At 51.1% G+C, this 13,879-nt stretch overlaps 1 protein-coding gene across 1 annotated transcript; it reads left to right on the top strand.

The window, feature by feature from the left end:
- Nucleotides 1-1,745: 1,745 nt before the first annotated feature.
- Nlrp4 (NLR family, pyrin domain containing 4) lies at nt 1,746-11,808 on the top strand. The gene is made up of 9 exons (XM_013034517.1): nt 1,746-2,025; nt 2,751-4,314; nt 5,232-5,393; nt 5,857-6,024; nt 7,084-7,251; nt 7,656-7,826; nt 9,579-9,749; nt 10,417-10,587; nt 11,718-11,808. The coding sequence occupies exons 1-9, from the start codon at nt 1,746-1,748 to the stop codon at nt 11,806-11,808; spliced, it is 2,946 nt and encodes a 981-aa protein (XP_012889971.1).
- Nucleotides 11,809-13,879: the final 2,071 nt, after the last annotated feature.

The raw sequence follows: 13,879 nt of genomic DNA, 5'->3' as shown, positions 1-13,879 counted from the left end.
TGTCGGTCATGGGGCCTGAACTCTGGGCCTGGGTGCTGTCCCTCAACTCTTCAGCTCAAGGCGAGTGCTCTACCACATGAGCCACAGCAGCACTTCTGGCTTTTTCTGCTTATGTGGTGCTGAGGAATCAAACCACGACCTCATGTATGCAAGGCAAGCACTCTACCACTGAGACACCTCCCCAGCTCAGATTCATGTACTTTTATAGTGCATTGATTTTAACTATATAAAACATATCTAGTCGGGCACCAGTGGCTCATGCCTGTAATCCTAGCTACTCGGGAGGCTGAGATCTGAGGATCCCGGTTCAAAGCCAGCCCTGGCAGGAAAGTTCGTGAGACTCTTATCTCCAACAAACTGCTAGAAAACCGGAAGTGGTGCTGTAGCTCAAGCAGCAGAGAGCTCACCTTGAGCTGAAGAGCACAAGGACAGCACCCAAGCCCAGAGTTCATGCCCCACGACTGACAAAAAACAAAACAAAACCCATAGCTAGCACTGGAGGTGTGACTCCAGTGGTAGAGTGCCTGCCTAGCAAGCACCAGGCTGTGAGTTCACACCCTAGGACTGAAGGAAAAGAGGAAGTATATACAGAGTCTTCTAGATCCGTGGGAGCAGGGTTCTGTGTTTTCTAAGGACTGAACTATGCCTTCTACACTGATATGTTCAAGTTCTGTCCTCTGGTATCTCAGAATGTGGCAGTGGAAGGTTACTGTAGACTTACTTGACTAAGATGAGGATGTATGTGGAGGAGTAAGTGGACCTTGCTCTAATGACCACTGCCCTTGGAGCAGGTGCCCGTGTGGAGACACTCACAGGGAGAGTATCACATGGGCTGTCAGAGACCTGTGTTCTGTAGTTTTGAGCCACGGAATGGCAGAGAGGTTGGTGAACCAAATACCTCCCTAACCAGCCACCAACCATGTGCTCAGAGCCTCCAGCCCCTTCTGCTCTGCTTGCTTTTGAGACAGGATCTTGCTTTTTGTCCAGGTCAGCACAGCCCACAATCCTATTTTAGGGACCTTGGCAGCATGCCCAAGTTCCTTTTTTTGGGGGGGAGGGCTTGAACTCTGGGCCTGGGCACTGTCCCTCAGCTCTTCAGCTCAAGGCAAGCACTCTACCATTTGAGCCATAGCACCACTCTGGTTTTCTGGTGGTTTATTGGAGATAAAGAGTCTCATGGAGTTTCCTGACCAGGCTGGCTTTGAACCATGATCCTCAGATCTCAGCCTTTGTGTAGCTAGGATTACAGGTGTGAGCCACTGGCACCTGGCCAAGTTCTTCTATTGAGATGTGGACTCATAAACATTGTTTTCCCAGGCTAACCTGGAAGCACAGTCCTCCAGTTTCAGCCTCCCATGATAGCTGGGAAACAGTGAACACCTGGCAAACGCTGGTTGGGGGTAGTTCATTGAACTTTTGCCCAGGATGGTTCTGAACATAAACTTTCCAATCTCAGCCTTCTAAGGAGCTAGGATTACAAGCATGAGCCACTATGTCTGAATCCCTCCCCCTGGCTTTTTTCTTTACTGCTTATTTCTGTGTAAGAGTTGGGGTCTTTAGGTCTATTCATTTATTTATTTTGGCATGTGGAATTTCAGTTTTTCCAGCACCGTTTGTGATTTTCTTGTGCTTGTACTGGGGCTTGAATCACTTGCTGCTATCATGATTATTTTTTTCTCCATAGAGTCCATTAATGTCTTGTTCCTGGTGGCTGTCTCTCAGAAGACTGTTCTTCTCTGGATGAAATGGCGTCGTCTTTCTTCTCTGACTTTGGCCTTATGTGGTACCTAGAGGAGCTCAGCAGGAAAGAGTTGGTGAAATTCAAGGAGCTCCTCAAGCAGGAAGCTGAGGAGCTTGGACTCAAGCAAATTCCCTGGTCTGAGGTGAAGAGAGCGTCCAAGGAAGGCCTGGCCAACCTGCTCACCAAGCACTATGATGGGCCACAGGCCTGGGCTGTGACCGGCAGGGTCTTCCTCAAAATCAACAGGAAGGACCTCTGTGTCAAGGCCCTGAGGGAGAGCACAGGTAAGGGCCCGGGGCATGGGCACAATGCTGCTCATAGGCAGCATTGTCAGTGTTCATGTCAGTCAGCGGCTTCTGCAGCTTTCTCTCGTGGGGTCAGATGGTATTTCCTGTGGGAATATATTATCACTGCATGTAAGAAACAACTTCACTTAGTTACTGGTGGTTGTGGGCAGGCCAGTACAAGTAGGTGTTCTACCATGGGTTGTATTTAGTACAGGTGGTTATGGGTGGTCCAGTGTGGGTGGGTGTTCTACCATGGGTTGTATTTAGTACAGGTTATTATAGGTGGTCCAGTATGGGTAGGTGGTCTACCGTGGGTTGCATTTAGTACAGGTGGTTATAGGTGGTCCAGCGTGGATGGGTGTTGTCCTCTATCATGGTCAGATTTTGTACATTTGGTTACAGTTAGTCCAGTGTGGGGGTTGTACACACGTGCACGCCCGTGTGCACATGCATGCACGTGCATTCACATGTCCATCTGTGGAGGAGTTGGCAAACTTGCTGTAGAAGGCAGGGGTAATGCCAGCACTGACATTTTAGACTTTGTGGACACAGCCACAACCATTCCGCTTCGCTGTGCTTTCCCTGTGGATAAAAGAAATAAGAATGTCCTCAAGTTCTGTTGACATGACCAACAGATGCAGCTGGCCAGTGTTGAAAACACATAAATTTCTTTGGCTGTTGATAAACTGTGTTTTTCTTTTCCTTGATGCTTGCTGACACAGGCCACACAAGGAAGTACCGAGCTCACGTGAAGGAGAAGTTCAGCGACATGTGGCGCAGGAACACCATCACAGACGTGGCCGAGTTCTTCCACCAGAAAATCACTCAGGAAGAGCGTCAGTACTTAGAGTTGTTTCTGAGGCCAGAGGCCACTGAGAAACAGTCGTATACAGTGGTCCTCCAAGGGGTCCAGAGAATTGGGAAGACGATGCTTCTAATGAAGATTATTCTAGCCTGGTCAGACGGCATCATCGGGCAGGACCGGTTCTCCTATATCTTCTACTTCTGCTGTGGAGAGCTGAAAAAGCTTCCGGCCACAAGCCTGGCTGAACTCATCTCCAGAGAATGGCATGAGCCCTCTGTCCCCGGCATAGAAATCACAGCCCAGCCAGAGAGACTCTTGTTCATCATCGACAGCTTCGAAAAACTAAAATGTGACTTGAACCAATCCGAATCAGAGCTGTGCAGTGACTGGGAGGAGCAGCAGCCAGTCCCTGTGCTGGTGAGCAGTTTACTGAGGAAGAAAATGTTCCCAGAATCCTCTTTGATCATTGCCACCACACCAAATCTCTCCCAGGAGCTGGAGAAAAATCTGAAGGATGTCCAGGTGCGGGTAATGATGGGCTTCGATGACTACAGTAAGAAGCTCTATTTCTCATCCATACTCCCCAACTGGGGCCAGGCTGTGCAGGCCTTCAATGCTGTTCAGGAGAACAAACGGCTCTCCATGCTGTGCGAAATGCCGCTGCTCTGCTGGCTTGTATGCACGTGCCTGAAACAGGAGATGGAAAGGGGGCAAGAGCCTGCCGAGGTCTGCCGGTGCACCACCACCCTGTATACCTCCTTCATCCTTCACGCGTTCACCCCCAGGGGTGCCCATGGTCCCAGTCCACAAGGCCGAGGGCAGCTGCAGGGCCTGTGCGCCCTGGCTGCAGAGGGCATGTGGACCAACACGTTTGTGTTTCCCGAGGACATGCTGGGAAGAAACGGGATTGCCACCTCTGACATTGCCACGCTCCTGGACACCAAGATCCTGCTCAAGGAGCATGCGGACTGCTACTCCTTCCTCCACTTGTCTGTCCAAGAGTTCTGTGCTGCCTTGTTTCATGTGCTCAAGAACCCCAGTGAGCACCATCACCCTGCTGTGGACAGTGTAGATGTGCTCCTGATGACCTACTTAGACAGAACGAAAAAAAACTGGATTTTTCTGGGTTGTTTTCTCATGGGCCTTCTACACGAAAATGAGCAACGAAAGCTGGATGCGTTTTTTGGCTTTCAACCCAGCCAGGAAGTGAAGCAGCTGTGTCACCAGAGCCTGAGGAGAGTCAACGAGAACGAAGATCTCCAGAGTCAGGTGGACTTCTCCAAACTGTCTTACTGTCTGTTTGAGATGCAGAATGATGATTTTGTCAGGGAGGTGATGGAGCCCATCAAGAAAGTGAACTGCTTAATCCTGGACAATACAGACTTGATCATCTTCTCGTACTGCTTAAAATTCTGTCGTAGCTTGAGGAAATTGAGTCTCTGCATCGAAAATATCTGGGCAAAGCAACCACACAGACCTGTGTGAGTCCTTCTACTGGCTTCCTTTCTCTTCTGTTTTCAGGGTCTGGCCAAGTGCTCAGTGGGTGTTAAGTGGGGACATGATTGGCACAGATGCTCACCTGGTGTGTGTGTGTGAGACAGTATAGGGTTTGAACTCAGGGCCTGAGTTCTGTATCACTCAAGTCTGGCTGGTATTCTACTGCTTGAGCCACAGCTCTACTTCTGGCTTTTTTGCTGGCTAATTGGAGATAAGAGTCTCACAGACTTTTTTTCCCCCAGGGCTGGCTTTGTACTATGATCCTCAGATTTCAGCCTCTTGAGTATCTAAGATTACAGACCGGAGCCATCAGCACTCTTTCCCAAGGAAAGATCTGTTTCTTCTATTCAGTTCCTTCTGTATGCCAGCACTGTGGATTCAACTCAGGGCCTTGTGCTCTCGTTTGGCATTTTCATGAAAGGTTGGTGCTTGGCTACTTGAGCCATGCCTTCAGTTCCAGTTTTCTGCTACTTAGTTAAAGCTAAAGAGTCTCTTGGATTTGTCTATCCAGACTGGCTCCAAACAGCAATCCTCCAGATCTTAGCTTCCTGAGTAGCTGGAGTAACAGGCATGAAGCACCAGCACCTGATTAATTTATATTATTATTAATAATAATAATTATTAATAATAATATGCCAGTCCTGGGGCTTGAACTCAGGGCCTGGGCATTGTCCCTGAGATTCTTTTTGCTAAAGTCTAGCATTCTACCACTTGTGCCACAGTGCTACTTCCAGCTTTTTGTTTACATGGTACCAAGGAATTGAACCCAGGGCATCGTGCATGCTAAGCAAGCACTCTAGCACTAAGCCACATTCCCACTTTCTCATTTATTCTTCTGTGCTGTGGATGGCTGAATTTGACTCCTCAACCACAGGAGGCCTTCTTTTCTCCACCATGACAGGTTGGATTCCAGTCTTGTCTGCTGGGACCAAATATGCTCAGTATTCAGGAGAAATGAATACCTCTTTGATCTCAAGATGAAAGACAGCATTCTGAATGAGTCAGCATGTATAGCCTTGTACAGCCATCTGAGGGAGCCCCATTGTCTCCTCCAAAGCCTCAAGTAAGCTCAATACCCACACAACCCAACTGGTCCTGCATAGAGTCTCACTGCTGGCTTCCAGTGGAGATGAAGTTTTGCATGCTCTCTGAGTTGTCTGAGCAGAATCGCTCACGCTCAACATCACTGAGGGCTGCTGAAGCCATTCTTTGCAGTGGGGGGCTTTCTAGGGTATGGCAGAAAGCTGGGGAGCCTGCCTCTGTGTTCAGATTCCAGTAACTTCCTGTACTAGGACAATACACAAGGTTTATAGACACTTCTCCATGTCCCTGTGTGTAGAGGACAAAGCGAGCACTTAGTTGTGCAGCTGTAGCATCTGGGTTGATTCTGGGTTGTACGAGATGGTCCAGGTGCAGCTGTAGCATCTGGGTTGATTCTGGGTTGTACGAGATGGTCCAGGCCCCACCTCCACTGGTGCTTTCAGGTTGTTAGGTGAAACTCATCAGCAATTTCCTCTGCTTTGCAGGATGAAGGGTGTGGTCTTAAATGGTGAGATGCGGCTTTTCTTTGATATATTCATTCAGAACCCAAATATAAGATACCTGAGCATCAGCAGCATGAAGCTGTCCTGTGAAGATGTGTTCCTGCTCTGTGAAGCCCTGGACCACCCAACCTGCAACATCGAAAGCCTGAAGTGAGTCTCCACACATGCCAGGCCCTGCCCACTCCAGAGAGGGCAGGGGGTGGGGGATATCTCTCCTGCCCCTCTGTCCTGTTTTCTAATATCCATATATTATCTGCATGTTATCCACATGTAAATTCTGCCTCCTGAGACACAGATCATAGTGTCTTGATAGGCCTAGCCACTCTGGAAGATTCTGTTCCATTCAGCTTCTGTGGATTCTTTCTGTGGATTATTCTCCTGTGGATTATTTCCCCTCCCAGCTCCCTCCCTTTCTTCTACCCTCCTTCCTTCCTCTCTCTCTGCTCCCTCCTCCCCCGTACTGCAGAACCTAGGATGTTAGTTTGCTAGGCCAGCATGTCACTTGAACCACTCATCCTTTTGGATTCTTTTTCACACTTTTTCCAAGGCTTCAAATTTCAATCCTTCTGTGTATTGCCACACAACCATCCCAGAGACTGGTAGGGGGCTGTGAACTGGGTGATTTTCCATGGTGACTTAATTTCTAGACACCAGTTCTAATTGTTTCCATCTTTATTCAATTGTCTCTGGGTTTAGATGGTCTCTCTCTCTCTCTCTCTCTCTCTCTCTCACACACACACACACACACACACACACAGCCAATGACTGCTGTGGTAGAGAATCGCCATCACTAGCCTGGCACCTCTGAACACAGCCCTGCTGAATTCTGCCTCAAGGCCTCTTGGCGGGGGTGCCCTTTGAGGTGTCACTGTACAGAACCAGAATGATGAGGGCCTGCTCACCCAAGGCCCAGTTGGGGTGCGGTGGCGACGGCTTTGGTAGGCCGCCACAGTGTAGCTGGGGTGCGGCCAGGGCAGGTGGAAGAGGTGGGCGGGGGGGGGCGGAGGGAAGAGGGAGGAACAGACCTTTTAGGGAGGTGATGTCACCTACCAGGGTACATACAATGGGTGACGTCACATACGCCCATGCCCACTTGTGCCTATGGTCTCATGGCCATACCTTGGTGATGGTGATGAGGGTGGACAATCTGTGGGGCCCTGGGGCGAGGCGTGTGGGGTTTGGTGGGAACACCACGCCTTCTCTCTCCAGCCTGGAGGACTGCAGCCTCACTGCCGACCACTGCGACGCCATGGCCTGGGTCCTGACCCACAACAAGAAGCTGAGGCAGCTGAACCTGACCTGCAACTACCTGGACACCGGCGTGGGCCGACTGTGTGCGGCCTTGAGCTGCCCCGAAGCTGTCCTGGACTTCCTGGAGTGAGTGGCAGGGTGGGGCCGCTGGGAGAGCCGAGGTGGGGGGGGCGGTCCGGAGCTGCTGGCCTAAACCTCACCGATTGACCGTTGTGTCGGTGCTAGGGCTTGAACCCAGGGATCTGTGCGCTTGCTTGGCTTTTTCACACAAGTCTGGCGCTCTACCACTCTGGCCACACCCACACTTCTGGCTTTTTGCTGGTTAATTGGAGATAAAAAAAAAATCTCCTGGATTTTTCTGCCAGGGCTGGGTTTGAACTATGATCCTCAGATCTCAGCCTCCAGGGTGCTTGGCTTAGAGGTGTGAGCCGCCATTCTTGGTGGAGGTGCTCATCATGGTGTGCGTGTCAGGAGGCCCTGTGGGTGCGGGTCCCAGTTCACCCCTCTGTGTCCCCCACTCTGCCCCACAGGCTGGCATGCTGCTACGTCAGCCAGCAGTGCTGCCCGGCTCTCTCAGAGATGCTTGTGAGGAACAGCACCCTGAGACATCTGGACCTGAGCTTGAACATCCTGAAGGACGAAGGCCTGGAGATTCTCTGTGAGGCTCTGCAGCTCCCGTATTGCAGCCTGAGGTCCCTGTGGTAGGTTTTCCTGTGGTCAGTGCTGGAGCTGAGCCTGTCTGTGCAGGAAGGCCAATGTGAAGTCATTGTGTGGCCTTCCACCTAGCACATGCTCCATGGAGCTGTCCCTCAGGGAAGGCTGGTGCCTGGGCAGCTGGCTCACAGGCCTAGTGCATAGTCTGTCATCACCCAGAGTGTGTGTGTGTGTGTGTGTGTGTGTGTGTGTGTGTGTATCATATAGGACTGGGCTACAGTGGAGCTAGGACGGGCCAGGTAGACGTCTATGGCCAAGACTTCAGCCTGTGTGCCACAAAACGAGGAAATGGTGCTACATAGAAAGATAGGAGCAGACTTTCTGGTGGAAGGTTATATAAAAACGTGGGTATAGGGACCCAGAAATACATGTGAGAATTTATGTGAGAAAACAAGGCAAGTAAGGGCGTATGTACTGATTCTGAGCAAACACCAGTAGAAATGAAACATTTTTGTTTCGTTGTTGAGTTGAGCCGAAAAAGTACATTTAAAAATGTGTATGGAGGGCTGGGAAGGTGGCTCAGTGGTAGAGCGCTTGCCTTGCATGCTCGAGGCCCTGGGTTCGATTCCTCAGCACCACATAAGCAAAAGGAAAAAAGCCAGAAGTGGCGCTGTGGATCAAGTGGTAGAGCGCTAGCCTTGAGCTGAAGAGCTGAGGGACAGCGTCCAGGCCCAGAGTTCAGGCCCCACGACTGGACCCAAAAAAAAAAAAAAACAAACGTGTATGGAATTTATGGGAAGCCCAAAAGTACCTACAAAACACCTAAAGAATGAAAAAATAAAGCAGAAGGCCTCACTCTCCATAGTTTTACAGATTAAAAGGTGAGCATGGAGCCAGGTGCTGGTGCCTCACACCTGTAATCCTAGCTACTCAGGAGGCTGAGATCTGAGGATCGAGGTTCAAAGCCAGCCCGGGCAAGAAAGTCTGTGAGACTCTTATCTCCAATAAACCAATAGAAAACCGGAAGTGGTGCTGTGGTTCAAGCGGTAGAGCACTTGCCTTGAGCTGAAGAGCCCAGGGACAGTGCCCAAGCCCAGAGTTCAAAAAACCTATCAAAAAAAAAAAAAGGTGAGCATGGTAGTGCATGCCTGTAATCCCAGGACTCAGGAAGTAAAGGCCATAGCCTCCTAAGGTCAGGGCCAGCGTGGGCCTCATAGCAAGTTCCAGGTCAGATGGGGCTGCACAGTGAGACCCTGTCTCCAGCAAACAACAAAGCGGTGTAAGCTGGGTGCCAGTGGCTTATGCCTATAATCCTAGCTATTCAGGAGGGTGAGATCTGATAATGAGAGTTCAAAGCCAGTTTAGGCAGGATTATCCATGAGACTCTTAACTTCTAATTAACTACCAAAAAGCCAGAAGTGGAGCTGTGTGTCTCAAGTGGCAGAGCACCAGCCTTGTGTGAAAAAGCTCTGGGACAGTGATCAGGCCCTTGAGTTCAGTCCCAGTATACACGCGCGCGCACACACACACACACACACACACACACACACACACCACCAAAAACAAAAAGCATAGCAGAGGGGTGAATATTAATGACCACGGTACATGGTGTGCTTGTATAAGTGTCATAATGAAGCCTTTTACTCTGTGCACTTTAATACATGAAGATTCAGATGGGAAGCCTTTCTTGTGGCTTGCACATATCAGTGAAAGTGCAGCCCGAGTAGGTTAGAGCCATGGTGGCTTGGGCCTTGCTGGAGGAATGGCGGCTCTGTCTCACCACACCTGACCTCTTGCAGCATAACGGAGTGTGGCTTCTCCACCCATGGCTGCCAATACCTCGTTCCAGTCCTCATGTACAACCAGAACCTGAGACATTTGCAGATCGGAGTCAATGCGCTGGGAGATGCTGGCGTCAAGTTGCTGTGTGAAGCTCTGGTGTATCCCCACTGTCGCATACAGACCCTTGGGTGGGTGTGCCCTGTCTCTGTCTGGGGGGGGAGCTTGGGGCCGGGGGCTGTCTCCCAGCATGCTAGGATTACAGGTGTGCACCACCAGACCCAGCTTAAAATTTCCTCATTTTTATTTTTTAAATGTGTTATGAGGAGTTGTACAAAGGGGTTACAGTTCCATAAGTCAGGTGATGAGTACAAAATTTGGGGGGGCAATGTCACCCTTTTCTTCTCTTTCCCCATACCACCCACAAGTTGCATAGTTCACTTTTTACATAGTGTCTACTGAATACCATGACTGTATTTGCTCATCCTTCTTCCCCCTCCATTCTTGTGTCCCCTCTTCCCCCAAAAAACCCAATACATTCCCTATTTTTAAAAGGATACCTGAGCAGGCTCTGTCCACCTTCACGCCCTTGTTTCAATTGCCACCGACTCCATAGTGACCTGTCTTGGAATATAGTCAGATTCTGAGGAACTGGGGATTAGGACTTCCGTGGATGAATTGGGGGGGGCACATTCTACTCATGATTCAATAGCTCAAGATGTGTTCAAGGCATGGGTGTACACTCAAGACCAACTTCTACTGAGTTAGGGTGTCAGAGGGGTCTGTGCAGAGCTGGGTTCGCAGGCGAGGGGCACGGGGAAGCCTGCAGGCTGCGCTTACTCCCTAATTGTGTTCCAGGCTGCAGGGATGTGGCTTAACCAGCGCTTGCTGTGGGGACCTGTGGAACGTTCTTACCCACAGCAAGACTCTAGAGGGGCTAAACTTGAGCAGCAACTCCCTGGACTACAGTGGGATAGCCCTGCTGTGCAAGGCCCTACAACACCCCCAGTGTTCCCTGAAGGTCCTCTGGTGAGTCGGAGTTGGGCTGGGCTGGGGGAGGGCTAGACCCCTTCTTAGGGTCCTGGGGCAGGCAGCTTCACAGGACAGGACGATCTCATCCCCCTTAAAACCTACACGATCTGCCCTCTCTTAGCCTGGTTAATTTTGAGAGTAAGACTCTAAGAAGAAAACCCAGTGGAGAGTGCTAGTGGCACTTGTCACCTCTATAACTCAAATTATGCTCTATAATGTCTGGAAATATAACTTCTGTTCGTGCAGAGAGCCCTGAGTTCAGCTTTCTGGATTTGACGATGAGGAGGTGTACCCATACAACAGTTACTATTTCCCCTTCAGTACATGAGATCTTATTCGTTACAAAATAGGGCTGGGGCTGCAGCTCAGCCACAGAGCACCATTCAGGATGGCACAGTGGTTCACACCTGTAATCCCAGCTCCTGAGTAGGTGGGAAGATCATGGTTTGAGACCCCTGGGCAAAACAGTCAGCAGGACCTACTCTCAAATCTTAGCCGGGTGTGGTGTTTCATGACTCAATCGCGCTGGTGACTTTAAAAGTATTTTCAGCTTACAGTGGGTTAGTCAGGCTGTCACCCATCTTAAACTGAGCCTTTGAGCCAGGTACCAGGGACTTACATCTGTAATCATAATTACTCAGGAGGCTAAGAATAGAAAGATGACAGATTGAAAGGCCAGCTCATACAGAATAGTTTGTGAGACCTCATCTTAACTCATAGCTGGATGCAATGGCACATGTCTGTCATCTTCAGCTGGGCTTACATGGTAGGGTCCTAGACATACATACATGTGCATGCGTGAGCACGCATGTACATGCACGCACGCGTGCGCACACACACACACACACACATACATACCTACAGGTGTGTGGCCTCAGTGGCATGAAAAAAAATATCTTGAGATCGATCCCCATTGTTTAGCAGATTTTACACCACAGAAATGGGCAGAGCCCAGGGCCTTTATCTGTCTGTGAGGAGGGAGGAGAGTGGGCACAGCGCAGCACACCACGGGTTCCATTGCTGGCCCTCCCAGACTCATCCTGGGAACAAGTCATGCAGACACAGGGCATGCAGAAAAACAAACCCATACCTGAGTTAATCGAGCTTTTCCATCTGGATCTTTGCAGGATGGGAAAGGGTGACTTGGATGAGGAATCATGGGCCCTTCTGAGGACAGTGGAGGAGAGAGACCCAGAGCTGCACATTGTGAGTGCCTGAGAGTCATGGAGGATAGGGGCGTGGCCTGAGCTACCCCAGCAGCAGGGGAGCCTCTCAATTGGAGAACACCGGGGCTGGGCAGGGTAGAACAGGGCACCTCCTGATTGGAGAACGTTGAGGGTCAAGGTGCCTCCTGATTGGCAAACACTGGAGTGGGGAGCCTCCTGATTGGACAACACAAGGATGGGGCAGGATGCCTCTGGATTGGAGAACATGGGGTGGGGCAGGCCTCTTCACCCATTTGTTCAGGAAGGTAAAGTCCCTGCCACCCCAGCCCCCTGTGGTTTTCCTGGTTTTAATGGATTCTGAGGTCCTGGACAAGCCACTGAATGATGTTCACCATGACACCATTTCTGTCTTTTCTCAAACTGGCGTTTTAACCCCCAATAAAGCTATATATCTGGATGAGTTTTGGGAAGCAGTTGATGGGACTGAGGAGAGGTGGGAGTTGAAAGACCTTCTCCACCTTCACCTGCCAGGGGCTGGCTGTGGGGACAGTGAAAGAGGGCTGATGGTTTGCCTTCTTCCTGTTCTCCTAGCAGTCTCACTGAGGCTCTTTCTCATCTCATGCAAATCACTCATACAGATCAGACAAAAGCAGAGCCTTTGACCACCAAGCCTGTCTCGAGCCCTTGCCTGGGCCTCATCAGGAACCCTGTGACATGGTGGAAGATGGCCTCTCCGCCATGCTGCTTTCTTTAACAGTGAGCAAACAGGGGTGCATAGAACACTCAAGTCGTTCAATGGATTGCAAGTTCCTCATGGGTGATGTGAAACAATTCCACTCTTAAGATTGGATTCATAGGATTATTACTGGGCTGAGAGTAGTGGTACACACCTGTATTTCTTGATACTTGGGGGCTTAGGTGGGATCATCCAGTCCTGTGTGGATCCTAAAAGCCCTACACGATCGTTTGCTGGAGTTCCATCACCAAGAGTTAATAGGCCTCCCAGGGCAGGATTCCATCCCTGCCCCAGGCAGCAAGGATTTGGGTGCCAGCCACTGTCCCAGGCACCATTTGTTTTTGTTTTACTCCAGAGTGGGGTCTTGCTGCCTGTCTGAGCTGACTCAGCCGCTCCACCTTCCTGCCTTTGCTTCCCAGTGGCTGGGGATTGCAGGCATGAGCTGCCCACCAGGCTCACAGCTATTTCCCAAATGCATCACAGGCATGGGCCACCAGTGTCCAGCTATGATGGACTTTTGCCATGTGGCCATGATGTCCTGGAGCGGGGCTGACCCTCCCCTTGTCCTGACCACCCCCCACGCGCTGTGTGCTCAGCTGGTACTGCAGAACGACCCCGGGTGGGGGCGTTGACACCCACTGCCTGGCGGGGACACCACAGAGTGCCTGCCAGGTCTGCACGTGGGCACAGGATTCCTGGCTCATGGGGTGCTAGGAGTATTACATCAGTGCATGCAGGCAACACAGCTGCTGTCTCCAGGAGTCATTCGTGGCCTGCTGACTTCATCAGGCACAGCATGTAGGGAAGCCCTGTGCCCCGTGCCCTGCACCCTGGCTTGTCTGGACGTGTCCCATACCCCACAACCTGCTCCCTGGCCCGTCCAGACACTCCCAGGGGAAGTGTGGGGCGTCCAGGAGAAGCTGGCTCTGTGTGGCCCCTGGGAGCTGGTTCCCCTAGAGAACTCAGCGTCTAACCAGCACCCCGCACTTCCACCCTGAGGACGTTTTGTGTCCCAGGCCCCCTCTTCCCTCTCCCATCTGGAAGAGGTAAAAACCCCATGCCCTGGGAAGGATGTGGTCTCTAGAGGCTCTATGCATGGGGTCAGCAGGCTGGGGAGGGCTGCAGAAAGCCACATACCCCTGCCCAGGGCCCGGCCCCCCAAAAGGGCCTAGGGAGCCCCGACTTGGCTGAGCAGCAAAGCATGTGCTCAAGAAGCTGTCTGCATGCTTGGAGAACAGAGCTGGAGGCTGTGGTCCTGGCCCCTCACTCTGGCACACACGGGATTCTAACACCAGGCACCGGTGGCTCACGCCTGTCATCCTGTCTACTCCAGAGACTGAGACCTGAGGATTGTGGTTCAAAGTCAGCCACGGGGGTGTGAGGGGGG

Source organism: Dipodomys ordii, unplaced genomic scaffold (genome assembly GCF_000151885.1).
Source record: "Dipodomys ordii isolate 6190 unplaced genomic scaffold, Dord_2.0 Scaffold191, whole genome shotgun sequence".
Taxonomy (NCBI): domain Eukaryota; kingdom Metazoa; phylum Chordata; class Mammalia; order Rodentia; family Heteromyidae; genus Dipodomys; species Dipodomys ordii.
Note: the sequence above shows the minus strand (reverse complement) of the source record. Positions and strands in the feature narration are given on the sequence as shown.

Excerpts from the sequence above, each read along its gene's own strand:
- Nlrp4 (XM_013034517.1), top strand. The coding sequence starts at position 1,746 with ATGGCGTCGTCTTTCTTCTCTGACTTTGGCCTTATGTGGTACCTAGAG. Across the intron at positions 6,025-7,083 it reads TGCAACATCGAAAGCCTGAA|CCTGGAGGACTGCAGCCTCA; the intron begins GTGAGTCTCCAC and ends TTCTCTCTCCAG. Across the intron at positions 10,588-11,717 it reads TGTTCCCTGAAGGTCCTCTG|GATGGGAAAGGGTGACTTGG; the intron begins GTGAGTCGGAGT and ends GGATCTTTGCAG.